The following is a 16,516-nucleotide window of genomic DNA, read 5'->3' as shown; positions in this document are numbered from 1 at the left end:
GAGAGCAAGGAAATGGACATATATAAGAAAAGCAAGTTTTGATGAAGAGGAGAATTGACCTGTGGAGTATTGTCAGGCAAAATGAGATTGGTGTGTAATAATGGAAATAATTTGATATATGAAATAGTAAGAGTCCATTGTGGGTTGAGAAGTTGGGGACATTTGCTTTGACCATTTAGTGGGCAGAGAATTTGAATAGGGAACTGGCTCTGTGTGGAATGCTTCCTCTGTCTCTTCATTGTTGGGTTTTCTATATACCTCTGTCTTAACCTCTTAATGAGGTGGGTATTTCCCCCATTTTGCAGCGAAAGAAGTTCAGAGAGATGAACTTTTCCAGTGGTTGAAAACTAATACATCATGGTGCTATTATTGAGACCCCAGGCTGACTCTAAGACCTGTGCTGTCCTACTGAGCTCATCTGAATGTTTGCAAAATCTGCAGCTCTGATTGTTTTTGTGGTTAATGTTCTTGAACTGCCAACAAGTAAATGGTTTAGCTATCTAATGAGTTGAGCCTCTTTAACTTTGTTAGGTTTCATTAGAGAGCATCTATTATTTATTTGGGACCATCAATGCATTTTTACATTTAACTACGTATTTGATTTTTCTCAGGTCTTACTTTTTGTATTAGTGAACCAAGCTTTACTAGTACCCTTTTTTTTTGGAGGGGTACTTGTCTTATCAGAGAAAAACTTTATTCAGGTAAACAAATACATGCCATGACAATAAAGAACTATATAAGTTATTAGTTTCCCCCGTTCTTTTGTGCTGTGCATCTTACCAGGTAGAAGTTTGGTTGTCATAGCAAGAAAGAACAAGTAACAACTTTCTGAACTGTGGCATTTGAGATTAGACGGATAAGACAGTGACCTACAGCACACTAGTTAACCAAAAGGAATAGAGCTGCCGCCGAAGAAGACAGAGGAAGGTCTGTTGTAGCTGAGAGTACTCTTTGGCATTTGGCCATCACAGTGTCACGATAACATGAAGAAGCAGGAACCTTGGAATTGCTTTCCTTTATATTCCTTTCCTGGATAATTACCAACCATACTCAGATTTTGAAAAGTCCTTTTATTTTGCGATTGCATCTTTCAGCAACAACTCTTATTATCCTGTTATGCAATTTGTCTCATTTATGATGCTCAGGTGGGAAAACTTTCAGCCTCAGCAATCGTAAAGATCACCATGATTGAGCATTTTGTGTCGCTTTCACTTGTTTTGCTGTTGAGCAGGCAGGGTTCAGAGCAGGCGAATTCTTTCCAGATGCATTTTTAAATGACCGAATAGAACCCTGGGGTCTCTTCAGGATAGCCCAAGTGAGTGTGTGTTCTTGCCCTCTTCATGCACGTGCAGCTTCCTGAGGTCACTCTGCAGAGGGCTCTGTGGTTGTGGGATAATTCCACGGTTCATACTGAACAGAGGAGGATGGGTAAGTAGTCCTCCAAGCAGGGAGTCCCTGGGCATTCCAAGGTCTGCTTGTTTGGATACCAGAACCTGTCCCTCTCCAAGAAACACACAGCGGTTATGCTTTCCTTTGCTTTCTCACCATCTTAGGCATGAAATGGAACTGTTTTCTCCCAGAAGACAATGTTCCTGTGTAGAAGTAAATGGTAGCACTTCACAAGCTTTGAGGAGTCTAGAGTCAGGCCTGTTAGTAACTGACACTCTAATGACTCAACTTGACACCAGTGGCCTTCTGAGGTTATTGAGGAGGGGAGGTATGGGAAGTGTGGTCCCTTGACCGACTATGCCCAGCACCCAGCTCAGCGACGGGCAGCCAGGATGGCTGAGCCAGCCAGAGAAGCCTGCAAGCGGATGGGATTTTCTGCCTTGTCCTGACATGGAAGACAGAGCACGCCAGCCTCCGCATCAAGGTACTCATTGGGTCTGGAGGACTGAATGCAGCTTTGAGATGTGCCTCTTCTTGCCAACTATGTTCAAGGGAAAACTGGGACCCCCCTTGGGGGTTGGGGAGAGCTCTTTATGAAGCTTTTCCTGACCAATATATTCCTGGAGGAGGACATTGCGTTGTTCTCCTGGGCTCACCTCTAACACAGAACTTACGTTATGCTTGTCTGTTTTCTTTTTTATCTCCCTAGACTGTGAACCCTTGAAGACAGGGATTGTCTTATCACTGTTTTAATACTCAGTTTCTATGATGTGTTCAATAAATGTTTGTTTAACAAAATACTAATGTTCACTTCCTTTCTTCGACATGGTACTCCATCCTGTCCAAGGATAGAATTATATCAGAAATTATACCAGTTATCTTCAGTTGGTCCTTACACTAATGAAACCCAGTAGCATAGATGGAAGTAGAGTTGAAAAGTGAAGGTGATTATAAAATACATAGAAATATGCTTAATAAGAATTGGTCAGAATTTATGTGAAAAAGACTTCCAAACTTAACTGAGGCACATAAAAGAACACTTGAATAAATAGAGAAAAAACATACCATGTATATTGGCTGGAAGAGTTGATATAGTTAATGTATCAGTATCACTTTGTCCACCTTAGTCTAAAATTTAATGCTATTACAGCAGAACTTGCAATGGGATGATTACTCCATGGAACTTGCTAAAATAAGTCCAGAATAATATTGTTTGGGAAGAATGAAGACTGAAAAATGGAGATTTTTATCTCATCAAATATTAAGATATTGTGAACTATAGTAAAAACAACATAGCATATAAAATAGAAGTCAGTATAACCTGGATTCCGAAACTTGATGAAGACATTTTAAGGAACAGATGTAGACTTCATAACCATAGATGTAAAAATCCTTAAAAAATATTGACAAGTTGAATCTAGCAAAACAGAAAAAGGATAATACATCTTTACCAAATTTATCTCAGAAACTGCAGGTCAGCTTAGTGTTTCAAGCTATGTACTTTATCATGTTAACAGAATAAAAAGAAATTAGAATGGAATTTAGAGCTAGCCTAAAAACAAACTTGTGTATACATATGGAAACCTGGTACAAACCCACAGTTCCTTATTTGAAACATATTTCAGAATTTTGATTTTTAAGCAATATCTCATAGTCAAACATGTTTATTTCCATAGCAAAACTGATTAGTAGTGACACTAAGTGGAATAAAGACCAGAAATAGCATCAACATTACCTCAGGTAAAGCTTTGCCACCACATAATTTCGGTACCAAACTTAAAAAAAAAAACCCAGAAAGTTCTTTGTTTTTAATATCTTTATGATTTCAGAATCTCAGAGAAGGAATTATCTACTGTTTTACATAAAGTTGGCACATTTCAAATCATTGATGACAGGATTTCTGAAGGATGTTGTGATTATATACTAGTCATTTAAGACAAAAAGAAATAAAGTTAAATCCCTACTTTATAGCAAAATTAATTTTTTTTTTTTTTGCTGTGCTGCATGGCTTGCAGGAACTCAGTTCCCTGACCAGGGATTGAACTCAGATCCTCAACAGTGAAAGGGTAGAGTTCTAAACACTGGACTGCCAGAGAATTCCTAATGATTTATAATTAGAGATCTTACTGTTAAGAAATTAAAGAATCTGTAAAAGTAACAATAAACTATACACCCAGTATTTATAATCTTGTGATATGGAGGTCTTTGTAAGCATTACACCAGTGGTAGAAACTGAAGAATTAAAAAGATGAAAAGAGAGATTAGATTTAATGATGTAAAAATTAACTTCTATACAGCAAAGAACACAATAGTAAGTTAAAAATGAATGCCAACACGGGAAATATATTGGTATCATGTATAGTAGCAGCCAAGGAGTTATTACCCATAATTTATAACAAACTCGTACAGATAAATAAGCAAAAGATGAATTCTCCAGCACATAAAAAGGACCAATTATATGAAAAGGCCATTTGCAAGAGAAGAAATACAAATGGCTGCCAGTATTCTACCAGACGGCAGTTTGGACTGTACGACGTCTCCAGCTCCTGTAGCCAGTACAGCTGGTGGCTGCTATTTATTGAGTGTTCACTGTGTGTTGGGGACTGGGCTGAGGGCTTTACCCGTAATGCTTAAGGAAATACTAAGGTACAGTTATTTACACTTTGCAAAGACATGTTAACGATTTAGCGAATCAAGGCAGCTTGTCCTAGATCACACATTTAAGCAGGACTTTTGTAACTCAGGACTCTTAGCTTCCAAAGTACTTGCTTTTCAGTAGACACTGACTTACTGCCTCAGTGTATCAGTGTACTTATGAAGTGAAAATGCAAATGAAAGCAACCTGAAGTTACCATTTGTTTTGTCTATCAGATTGGCAATGGTTTATTTATTTATTGTTTTGAACTTTTATTTATTTATTTAAAAAATTGTTTTTAATTACTTTACAATATTGTATTAGTTTTTGGCAATGGTTTAAAAAGGATCCTCATTGCCAGGGAAGCTCAGGATGTGGAGAAGCCTGCAGTCTTTTCTATGGCTGGTGGGAGTGTCAATTGGCATGATCCTTCTAGAAGGCAGTTTGGCAATATGTATCAAAAGTCACATCCTTTGACATAGTATTTCTACTTCTAGGAATTTATCTGAAAGGACTAATCTGACATTCTCATATGTACAAGGATATTCGATTCAGTATTGTTTATAAAAACACAAGGTTGAAGGAAGTTTACTTGTCCTTCAGTGAAAGATGGGTTAAGTGGGTTGGGGGAGAACTGATGACATAGATAGAACTGTATTTATTAATTGTTAAATATTGTCCTACTCAAACTTATTATTGGGTAGAAAAAGAAAACAAAGTAAAACAAAGCAGGTTGCAAAACATTACATGTGGCGCAACCCTATATTTGAGAAACTCAAAATGTTTATGTATGTGTATATGCCAAGAAGAAAGTCCAGGACACAGTGCTGACAGTCGTGTAATTATAAGTGACTTATTTTCTGTATATTTTATGAAATATTTATTGATTTATTTTTGCTATACACATATACTCTGGTTTTTACAAAGTGCTTAAAAATATATATAATCTTCTGGTACTGCTGGAACATCCCAACTCGAAGATTAAGCACGAAACTTGGGGATCTCATCCAGGTCTGTAAATTTGCTTTTGTTAGCAGGTATTTAGGTACTTCCTGTACTTACATTTTACTCTTTGAAAGTTGACACAGGCATGAGTCTACATAAACATATGATTTCCTATGTGTTCTTCCAAGAATTGCCAGACTTCTTTTTCACTGATTGTGTTTGAAGTCATAGTTTGCCAGCTATTTGGCTTACAAAATCCAGTCAATGTGAAATTGACGTGAATAAACTTTCTAATAGATATAAGGAAGTCCTATTCACGTTTGCCCAATTGGGAGATCAAGGTCAGATGGCTGATATCTTCTTAATAATAAATAGAGTTTTCAAAAGTAGTCTTTATAAATTGTAGCTGAGGCTCAGTTTGTGAAGAATCTACCTGCAATGCAGGAGACACAGGGTATGCAGGTTCCATCCCTGGGCTGGGAAGATCCCCTAGAGGAGGGCATGGCAACCCACTCCAGTATTCTTGCCTGAAGAATCCCATGGACAGAGGAGCCTGGTGGGCTACACTCCTAAGGCTCGCAAAGAGTTGGACATGACTGAGCGACTAAACAGGAGGAGTCCTGCCCCAGAAAATGGTTTAGAAAAGTATTATTTCTCATAGGGAAGCAGTCATGTTGAGAATATATTAAAAGGTTTGATATAACCCAGAATTTACTATAAAACTGTGGAAATTAACATAAGGCACGTGAACAGTTTGCACAGCGCTTTTCAGCACCTTTCTAACCATTCACATTGTTTAGTGATGAGAACTGTGGACTAAGGAGTGTATATTTTGGTCATGTTTGAGGATTTGGATGCAAGGATTTGAGTCCCATTAGATTGAACTGGCAGTTTAAGACATAGATTTTTAAACTGCTTACCAAATGAAAGGGAAAACACTTGGTAGTGAAATTGCTGACTGTAGACAGTTCTAGAGGCCATCTATGGTAACAGAACAAGGTGACAATCACTGAGCAAATGATTAGTAATGGGCTCTTAGAGACAGTGTCTTTATGTAGTAGTTATTTTAAATTATCTTTAAAGTGGTTTATTGACCCTATTCTGTTTTGACATTCTCTTTGAAAGCTGCAAGTTACACTGATACTATTTAAATAGTGGAACTCTTCTGTAGCAGTGAAGAAGATGCATTTTGGACACAGGTAGACCCAGGTTAAAATACAAGTTCGACTACATGGTAGTTTGTTGGCCTTTGGCAGGCTACCCAATCTCTCTAAGTCCCTCTCAGTTTCTTCATCTCAGAAATACCAACCTTACAGGGCTGTTAAGAGGACTAAATGAGATAATTCTCATAAAAATCTTAATAGCATCTGACTCATAGTAAATGCTCAGGTTGCTCTAATTATATAGTTCAATCTCATTCAGAATATTTTTTATAATATTTTGTGGCATAATGGAAAGAAGGGATGTTGTACTGTGTAATGGATGCACGTTTGAATCCAGGCTGTGTCCATTAATAATTCCAGAATCTTGGGCCGATCACTTACGTGCTGAGCCCGAGTTTTCTCCCCTGTGAAACAGGGTCTGTAATACTTACTTTGTCAAATGTTGTGAGGATTAGAGGTGATAGGCCAAGTGTCCAACTCTTATGTTTGGAGCAATGCAATAGATATTCAATGAATGATAACTATTGTCGTTGCTATGAAAGCTAATAAATTTCAAAGAACATCTTAAGGGCTTTTTATACTTTCTCTCTTTGTTTTTACCTTTAGTTTCATTTCTTTAAGAAACTGGGTACACATAACCAAAACTATGCAATATTAGAAAAGTTTAAGAAGTTGTATAAAATTGATCATAATATTACATTTGGTAAACCAAAAGAACAAGAATCTGAAGTAATGAATTATATTACTACAGAAGAATGTGTACCCAGGGCCCGTCCTTGGGGTAGTTTTTCTTCGTAAAGCTGCCTGTCACAATTACTGGATTTGTTTGCTGGCTTCCTCCCAATTTAGCAGATAAGCTCTATGAAGGCAGGAACTCTGGTTATCTTGTTTCCACTACTGTTTCCCCAGCTAACACTGGGCTTTATATTAAATGCTCTAAAAATATGGAATAGAGACTGGCTGAAGCAAATTTATGCTTTATTCAGTCCCTTCTTGAATCTGATTCTAACAATGCAGGCAGTTTATGAAATGGTGCAGGTATCCCATGTTTTACTAATGTTTAAATAAGAAAGGGGAAAGCCACTGCTAAGATTTGGAAAGTTAGTAAAGTAGCAGCAAAAAATGATGAGGGGCAGAAGAAACAAGACCCAGTACAGAACTGGGGGAGAATTGAATAAAACAAGTTATGTGTCTTTGTGTCCTTTTCCCACTAGACTTTAAGGCGTTTAAAGTCAAGCACCAGAACTTGTTTATTTCCTGTATTCTAAAATGAAGCACAGTTTCTGGCTTTTAGTAGCTATTGAATAAATGGATGAATGAATGAATGAGAGACATCTCTTACCTTTGAAGTGGCCTTCTTGTGTTCTTAATGCTGAAATTAGAAAAAGTATAGATCCTTATTGCCAAATTCAGACTTAAATTGAAGAAAGTAGGAAAAACCACTAGATCATTCAGTTACCACCTAAATCAAATCCCTTAACGATTATACAGTGGAAGTGACAAATAGATTCAAGGGATTAGATCTGGTAGACAGAGTGCCTGAAGAACTATGGATGGAGGTTCATGACATTGTACAAGAGGCAGGGATCAAGACCATCCCCAAGAAAAAGAAATGCAAAAAGGCAAAATGGTTGTCTGAGGAGGCCTTACAAATAGCTGAGAAAAGAAGAGAAGCTAAAGGCAAAGGAGAAAAGGAAAGATATACCCATTTGAATGCACAGTTCCAAAGAATAGCAAGGAGAGAGAAGAAAGCCTTCCTCAGTGATCAATGCAAAGAAATAGAGGAAAACAATAGAATGGGAAAGACTATATATCTCTTCAAGAAAATTAGAGATACCAAGGGAACATTTCATGCAAAGATGGGCTCGATAAAGGACAGAAATGGTATGGACCTAACAGAAGCAGAAGATATTAAGAAGAAGTGGCAAGAATACACAGAAGAACTGTACAAAAAAGATCTTCATGACCCAGATAAGCATAATAGTGCAATCACTCACCCAGAGCCAGACATCCTGGAATGTGAAATCAAGTGTGCCTTAGGAAGCATCACTACGAACAAAGCTAGTGGAGGTGATGGAATTCCAGTTTAGCTATTTCAAATCCTAAAGATGATGCTGTGAAAGTGCTACACTCAATATGCCAGCAAATTTGGAAAACTCAGCAGTGGCCACAGACTGGGAAAAGGTCAGTTTTCATTGCAATCCCAAAGAAAGGCAATGCCAAAGAATGCTCAAACTACCCCACAATTGCACTCATCTCACATGCTAGCAAAGAAATGCTCAAAATTCTCCAAGCCAGAGTGCACAGTTCAACGTGAACTGTGAACTTGCAGATGTTCAAGCTGGATTTAGAAAAGGCAGAGGAACCAGTGATCAAATTGCCAACATCTGTGGGATCATAGAAAAAGCAAGAGAGTTCCAGAAAAACATCTGCTTTATTGACTATGCCAAAGCCTTTGACTGTGTGAATCACAACAAACTGTGGAAAATTCTTTAAGAGATGGAAATACCAGAGCACCTTATCTACCCCTAAAAAATCTATATGCAGGTCAAGAAGCCACAGTTAGAACTGGACATGGAAGAACAGAATGGTTCCAAATCGGGAAAGGAATACATCAAGGCTGCATACTGTCACCCTGCTTATTTAACTTATATGCAGAGTACATCATGCGAAATACTGGGCTGGATGAAGCACAGGCTGGAATCAAGACTGCTGGGAGAAATATCAATATCCTCAGATATGCAGATGACACCACCCTTATGGCAGAAAGTGAAGCCTCTTGATGAAAGTGAAAAAGAGGAGAGTGAAAAAGTTGGCTTAAAGCTCAACATTCAGAAAACGAAGATCATGGCATCTGGTCCCATCACTTCATGGCAAATAGATGGGGAAACAATGGAAATAGTGACAGACTTCATTTTTTTGGGCTCCAAAATCACTGCAGATGGTGACTGCAGCCATGAAATTAAAAGACGCTTACTCCTTAGAAGAAAAGGTATGACCAACCTAGATAGCATATTAAAAAGCAGAGGCATTACTTTGCCAACAAAGGTCCATCTAGTCAAAGCTATGGTTTTTCCAGTAGTCATGTATGGATGCGAGAGTTGGACTATAAAGAAAACTGAGCGCCGAAGAATTGATGCTTTTGAACTGTGGTGGAGAAGACTCTTAAGAGTCCCTTGGACAGCAAGGAAATCCAACCAGTCCATCCTTAAGGAAATCAGTCCTGAATATTCATTGGAAGGACTGATGCTGAAGCTGAAGCTCCAGTACTTTGGCCACCTTATGCAAAGAACTGTCTCATTTGAAAAGACCCTCATGCTGGGAAAGATTGAAGGCAGGAGGAGAAGGGGATGACAGAGGATGAGACGGTTGGATGGCATCACCGACTCAATGGACATGAGTTTGAGTAAGCTCCAGGAGTTGGTGATGGACAGGGAAGCCTGGAGTGCTGCAGTCCATGGGGTCTGAAAGAGTCAGACACAACTGAATGACTGAACTGATAGTATGATTTAGAGAAAGAATGCCGGAGATAGAACCAGAGAGACACAGGTTTAAAACTGCATTGAGGATAGGAATAATAATGCCTTCCAAGTGGGTTTATTGGGAGAGTGGTATACGAAGTGAGTGGCGCATGTAAGAGGTCCTCAAGAGATATTAGCCCCTGTTTTTTGCCTCACTCTCTTGGGTCTCATCTGGGGAAAACTTTTGAGGATTATGGTACATAAATTGTTAAAATGAAGAAAGAGAACCTCAAAGCAGAATCACAGCAGTGGAACTATGGTGTGAATCTGTACATGGCACTCGCATTTGTCGGAGCAAGCATGTTGCTGGAGTCTTAAACAGCAGTGGAGGACGTGGTGGGAATCGGGAAATCACATTCCTATTATTCTTATCTGTGGTCAACCTATTACTAGAAAAAGAAACCAAACTGATCTCTAAAGTCCTTAGGTTCAAAACTTTCCATTTTGACTTCCACCATTAATGTTTTCCCATCTTCACTTAAAAACATCACCTAATCCCAGCTCTCCCTCAGATTCTTCCTTCTCCTAGAGTTGTTTTGTTCTCCATGGTAAATTCTCTCTTTTATGTCCATCAATGGCATTTCAAATATTTTTGATGGATTGATGAAAGATGTGTTAAATTTTGATAGATTCAATAATTTCCTTGAGTTCCACACTGATTTCTTTTAGGACGTAACTAGGTAGCCTGATTATTCCCCTGTTCCCCAGCTCCCACCCCCATCTGATTATGCTAGAGAGGACAGAGAAGTGTGACCAGTTTTTCTGTTCCTCTGAGGACAGACCTGGAACAAATGGTTTCAGACTATGGCATGATAGACTTGGGTTCAACCAGCAGGATCTATATAAGCCTTGCACTAGGCTCATTACGTTTAAAAGCTAGAAGTCATTTCACAACCACATCAGGTTAGTTCTTGTTTATAGCACCATGGTTGTGTGTGTGTGTGTGTGTGTGTGTGTGTGCAAAATATGCAGGGCACTGGAGATACAAGAACAATTAGTTTCTCAAGGAATTTGAGTCCAGCAGGGGAGACAGACATGAAGAACACGGTGCTATCTGATAGAGGCAGTGCATTTATGTGTACAAGTGACATAGGAGGCAGGGATGGAGTTAGATCTGGGACAGGTGAGCCTCTTCATAGGCCATCTATTGAAGAATAAATTCGAGTTTGCTCTGTGGCCAAGGTTGGAGAGGGTGTCCCAAGTAGAGGAGACAGTGCGTGGAGAGACAGAGAGACGTGGGCTAGCGTGGCGGGTGCAGGGACTCCCCAGTGATTAGATACTGCTGGGTTGTCAACTACAAAGACTGTGGTCAGGTCTGGCAGTGCTGAGGTGGGTTATGGGATCTCTTTCTTTTAAGTCTGGAAAATCCAAATGAAGCATTTATGTCTCTTAGGTTAGTTTGGGTAGTATTTTTGCCAGAGGTAGGGGCATATACTATATATGTCAGAGAAAAATCAATGACTGTTTTGTAAACATGGAAGTTGTGTTAAATAATTTGAAAGAAAGGACCCAAACCTTGCACTTGACTGGATTTGCTATTCTGGGATGTACGGTTTTCAAGTCACATAACGAAGAACTGTGTTTTGTGCAACTCTGCCCTTTCTTCATGAAACAAATGCACTCATAACAAGCAATACCATTTCAGGGCCCCCTGAAACCCCTCTGCATTGGAGGGGTGTTTTCTTATGGAGCAGAGGTAACCGAATTAAAATGGAGGGTGGCCTCTCTTAGGTCACTCGTGGCTGCCTGGGAGTGCAGTGGAACCTTGGATATTGTGTACCTTTAAATCGTCCGTGTTGCCTGTTTCATGGCCTTCCCAGGCCAAGGAACTGGGTAGTCAGTTTCTAGTTCTCAGAACTGGAGCAGGACCGCTGTGCTTGCAGTTGCATGCTTTTTATGGAACAGGGAATGTTGTTTAGGGAATTTAGGCAGCTGGAACCTGCCGCATTAGCAATTTGGACGCAGGAAGAATTTCGGAGTGAGAAAATAAAGCTTATTATATAATTTCATTTGGGTATTTAGGAGGCTGAGAAGGGAGATGAGAGTATTATGAAGACAGGCAGGAGAGTTTCATAAACAGCTCCCTTCCTCCCTCTCTATTCATTTTTACTGTAAGAGCTGGATTTAAATAGGATGATCACGTGGCCCATTTTGAAAAGGGCAGTCATGTTCTTCTGCTGTTTCTTAGCTGTTTTGTCAGTTGGAGCAAAACAACAGCACTGCTCACTTTTTTTTGCAGGGTTAGAGGAAAAAGGAAGGGCTGGCAGAATGATGAGGTGGAAAGCTAGATGAGAGAGGAGAGGCCAAAAGTGTCAGACTGTGGGGACGAGGACCTGAAGGAGGCCCCTTTGGCCTCAGGGATGGGGCCTGGAACTCTGCCTTTTTGAAGCCTGTTGACGATCTCATCCTAATTTAGCCTTTTGTGGAATCTTCCATGAGGTGCAGTTGCCAACTTCAGCCTTCCTAGAGAATAGAGGCTGCCGAATCTGTTATGAAGTCTACCCAGAAGAGTTGGCAAAGCAGGCCCCCTCCTTAGAACCAGAACACTAACAGAAGGTAAAAGTCCACTCCTCCTTTAAGAAAGCAGAGTCAATTCCTCACACCTGTCTCACCCCCACCCCACCCCACCCCCACTGCACAAAAGGGGGAGAAACAAAAAACACCAGCTCTCAGCAAAAACAAAAATTGACGTCACTGTAACCTTTGGTTGTTCTTTTTTTGTGCGTAAAGTGTTAACCTCTTGTTTCATCTTAGTAAACAATGGAAATCTCATTTCTTTCCAGAAAATTACAAAAGATAACAGGGACCAGATTCAAGCAGAATAAAACTTCTAAGTACCCCCAGAGAGTCTGGCTTAAAAAAAGAAAGAAAAAAAGTAACATGTCTTCTCTGCCTTAAAATATGTCTTAAAGGGAAATCATTTAGGTTCCTGGTGGTTTCTTTCTTCATCATACTAATTTCTAGTAGCAGAATGTGATTCTGAAAGGATGCAGGGAGTTTGGCAAGAGAGTTTTATATATTTGTTTTTTCCGTTTTCTTACAGCAAAATACAAAGGTATCTGACCTTAGAGACGCTTGAACTGAGCTATTCTGATTGACAATGGTCAGAACACAGTAGGATATATAATGTCCAGGGACAGGCAGCTGCTCACCTGATAAAGAACCTGTCCGGCTGTACTTTGCATCTCTCTCTCGTACACCCCAACAGGGAGATTTGAGCAGGGATTAATGTAGCCTCTTCCTCTTTTAAAAAATGTGTCCCCTGCTCATTTCCAACACAGATCTGAGGTTGGTATTCACTTATCTTAATAGAATATATCTCTTGAAAGTATAGAACATACTATTTAAAATATGTTACTTAGGTCTTATTACATTATTCTGTGTTTAGGGTATGTCAATGGACTAAATTTGTCTGAACTACCGAGATTTAGACTATCTAACTTTTACTGGCATTGGAGGATTTCTCTTAAAAAAGAGCTATTGAGATTACGTATCAATATCATATAAATCTTTCTAGGAAAATATAATCGAAAGCATCAAGGCTCCTACAGTTGGTGGTTTCTATTATCTTGTTTCTCAGAGCTATGACAATGTCACTGAATTTCAAGAATTCATAAAGAAAGAAAACTCGTAGTTTTGAGATGGAGAAAAAGAAAGATCCTGGAAGTTGTCTTCTGTTTTTAAAATAGTCATTCTTAAGTGTACAAAAATCAGAAAATTATTTTTCATTTTTAAAGAAAACACCCTGCCAGTTTATACTTCTGAATTAATGCAAAGACCAGTATTTTATAAATTTCATTAGTAATAATTGTGGAGCCTATGTACAACTCTGCTTTTGATTTATTGCAAATATGCCTTCAATTTTCTTCCTCATTACCAGTTACCTTCTTTAATTATAATAGGACTTGCCTACAATATTTGTATCATTTATTTTGAAATGTCTAACTTTAAAAGAGGTTTACTGATTTTTAGAGCATAAAATGCAAAGGTTTTTATTTTAGGATAACAGATCATAAACTTAAACATTACTGGGGTAGTTTGGCCAAGAATACAAAAATATATGGAAGGAAAAGTATAATCACCTAATACTGTGTACATTTTTACAACAGAATGAAAGACATTTGGATTTAGAGTTTTAACTAGTAGTAAGCTTATTTGTTTAGTAATGATTTTTAAAATAGAAAAAAAAAAAGTCGGCTGAAACAGACAGGCACTTACTAGATATTGAACTGAATGAGCTGAAGTTAGTGAAACAGGGTAATTAGAACAACTTTATCAACATCTAAATATTTCTCCATTTCTTTAACATTTCAATTAAGTGTGAAGAAATCCCAGAAATGAGATACCCATTAGCTATGTGAAAGGAATTCTGAGGATTATAAACTATCTACATTTTTCTATGGCATGAATACTGCCCCCTCTTTTTTAAAATATAATTTGGAGGGGATTTTAAAATTTGTTAAGCTTCTGTAACACTGTGGTTTACCACTTTTAGTTTTAATTAAAAAATATAAAAAAGAAGCTATCTGAGTCAATTCATTTTTGTTTGTAGTCATTTTTGTTTGTTATTGTGGTTAAAAACTAGTGGGCTGTATTCTGTGAAAACGATATTCTTAACGTCACTACCTACGTAGAAAATATAGGAGTCATCCTCGATCATTCCTAATCATTTTGAAATTCTCCGGTCATTTTTTTTTTAAGGCCAGAATTGACTAATAATACTGTGTGGCTGGTTATTTATTCTTGTCATAGTAGTTTAGTTATTTTTGTATAACATTAGTTTTCCCATAATAGTTGGAGATAATTCTACTTGTGATATAAAAAATATGTAAATTTGATCATTTTGTTGTATAAAATACTTAATACCTGTTCAAAGCTGTCTGACTTTCGGTTTTAAAACAGCTCTGTAGTTTGGTGAGTCCTGCAGAAATTCCAGCTTTCTCCGTGGCCTGCCAGCCAAATAATTTTTGCAGCATTTTCCTTTGCTTTCTTATAAACATTTAAAAATTTTCTTTGCTTTTCTGTAAGTTCAACCATTAAGTTAGAAAGCACTGAAGTTGCTATTTAGTTTTTTGCTGTATTAGGGAGGAATGATAGATTTTGTGTATTCCCTGTGAGTTGTTAGAACAGAAATACTGAGGATTGCTTATGGAGCTGTACACTTGCCCTATTACAGATGAAATGACTCTGTCTAACTGCATTGCTTTAGAATGAGTTTTGTTGCTTTCACGCTCAGGCAAAGATACTTAATTTTACTTTTGTTCAGAAGATCATGTAATATACTTCTTTCCCATCTTGTGCTTCCAAAGCTCTGGGATAAACACTGAATCCTTTTAGGACTGCAGGTTGCTGTCTGATTTACTAGAAAGCATGATGCATGTAGTAAAATAGTAGCTAATGATTACGGAGTCCCACCTTAAAGGTTATTAAGAGAAAAAGTTAAAATATCAAGGAAGGCGCTACTACAGTAAAAACGTTATTTCCTCTGGAAAACCCTGGTGTCTCATAGGAAGCCTTGGGTCTTATCTCAGCTACTAACAGTGTTTAAATATGAAAGTAAAGAGGACACAGGAGTTCATTCTGTTTTAAGGCCCACTGTTCTTAAGGTGTGTGGTTATTAATCTTGGTTTGAATGTATGAATTATATAAGATTAATTTGCAGATAGGATCAATGGAGGTTAGTGCATGGGTTTTTAGAATGAGGAGGGAGATACGATTTTACTCATCAGCCTTTCTGCTTCTGTTTTTGACTCTTTGGAAATGCTATTAGTTTTACTCTGTTGTTTTCTTAAAGCTGTGGTCAAAGTAAATAGGCTTGGAGAGAAAAACTCATATTATTTTCTCCTTTGTGAGATAAGGGGGCTGGACCGTGCTCTTTCTAGACAGTTTTCAGGGACCTGAATCTCGGATTCTGAACTCTCACTACTCATTCCGAGCTCTCTACCTTTCTACTCTGCCGGCTTTTTTGTTATCTGATTTGCAAGTCAATGTTATGGAAAGTTTCTATTGTAATGCAAACAGCCTCAGCTTCGGGTTCCAGCTGATATCCACAACCCAAACAGGCTATTCAAGCCACCTCGAAAAGAAAAATCTTTTTAAAAGATGGCAAACTTTGCTTTCATGTTCACCCCAAACGAAGTTCTGGAGCACATCTGGCTGTGCAGAGTAATCCAATCTATTTTAATGCAAAGATTTTCCAAGAAGGCAGGAAACAGTCAAGGGGAAGGCTTTCAGGCATCTGCTGTTTCGTTTCCAGATCCCTTGTGTTAATTTAATGTTTCTAGGGAACCAGGCTCGTTCTCGTTTCTCAGAATCCCTTCTCTAGGAACTGGTGAGTGCGGTGGCGCTGTGCGAGCAGCAGATAAGCAGACAGCTTGGCTGGGGCGCGCGGCGCTCCTTCGCAGCCCGGTCACCCCACCACCCCGGGGGCGCCCCGGGAGTGCTCTGCGGGTGACTCGGCAGTTTCCCTTCGTTCCCAGCATCTTACGCAAACGCAGCGCTCGGGGTGACAGGGGTATACTTGAAAGACGTGTTTATTTGCATTTGTCCACTTTGGCCTTAGTGAAAGGTAACTAGGAAGCGATTGGCGGCCCTTCCTCACTCAACCAAAACCAGGGAAAGTCGGCCGATCTCAAGGAAACAAACCAAACCTAACATGAACCTGAGCGAAACGTGAATCTTGCATTAAACACTTGCATTTCTGTTCGGGAAAGAAAATCCCGAGAAAGTTGGCATTCCTTACGATAGGCTGCTGCTCATTCTCGGTGAATTCGCCGTCGCAGGTTGCCGGGAAATTTCTTGTCCTTGTGCGATGAGCGGGTTCCGCAGATTTTGTTTTGCAGGGAACTGGTCTAGTGGAGTCA

General features: G+C 38.9%; 1 protein-coding gene across 2 annotated transcripts in view; it reads left to right on the top strand.

Moving 5' to 3' along the window:
* The window catches only part of CRADD (CASP2 and RIPK1 domain containing adaptor with death domain), a 193,585-nt gene that overhangs the window by 41,869 nt on the left and 135,200 nt on the right, over positions 1-16,516 (top strand). The window contains exon 4 of one of the 2 annotated variants that reach the window (XM_045165491.1): positions 306-7,648. The exons of the other annotated variant lie outside the window; for it this stretch is intronic. Coding sequence (XP_045021426.1) covers positions 306-327 — 22 coding nt within the window. The 3' untranslated portion in view covers positions 328-7,648. Of the gene's footprint in view, positions 1-305; positions 7,649-16,516 lie in introns of those variants that run through there. 2 annotated transcript variants of the gene reach the window in all.

This window comes from Bubalus bubalis, chromosome 4, assembly GCF_019923935.1.
Source record: "Bubalus bubalis isolate 160015118507 breed Murrah chromosome 4, NDDB_SH_1, whole genome shotgun sequence".
Classification (NCBI taxonomy): domain Eukaryota; kingdom Metazoa; phylum Chordata; class Mammalia; order Artiodactyla; family Bovidae; genus Bubalus; species Bubalus bubalis.
This window is presented reverse-complemented; position numbering and strand designations above follow the sequence as displayed.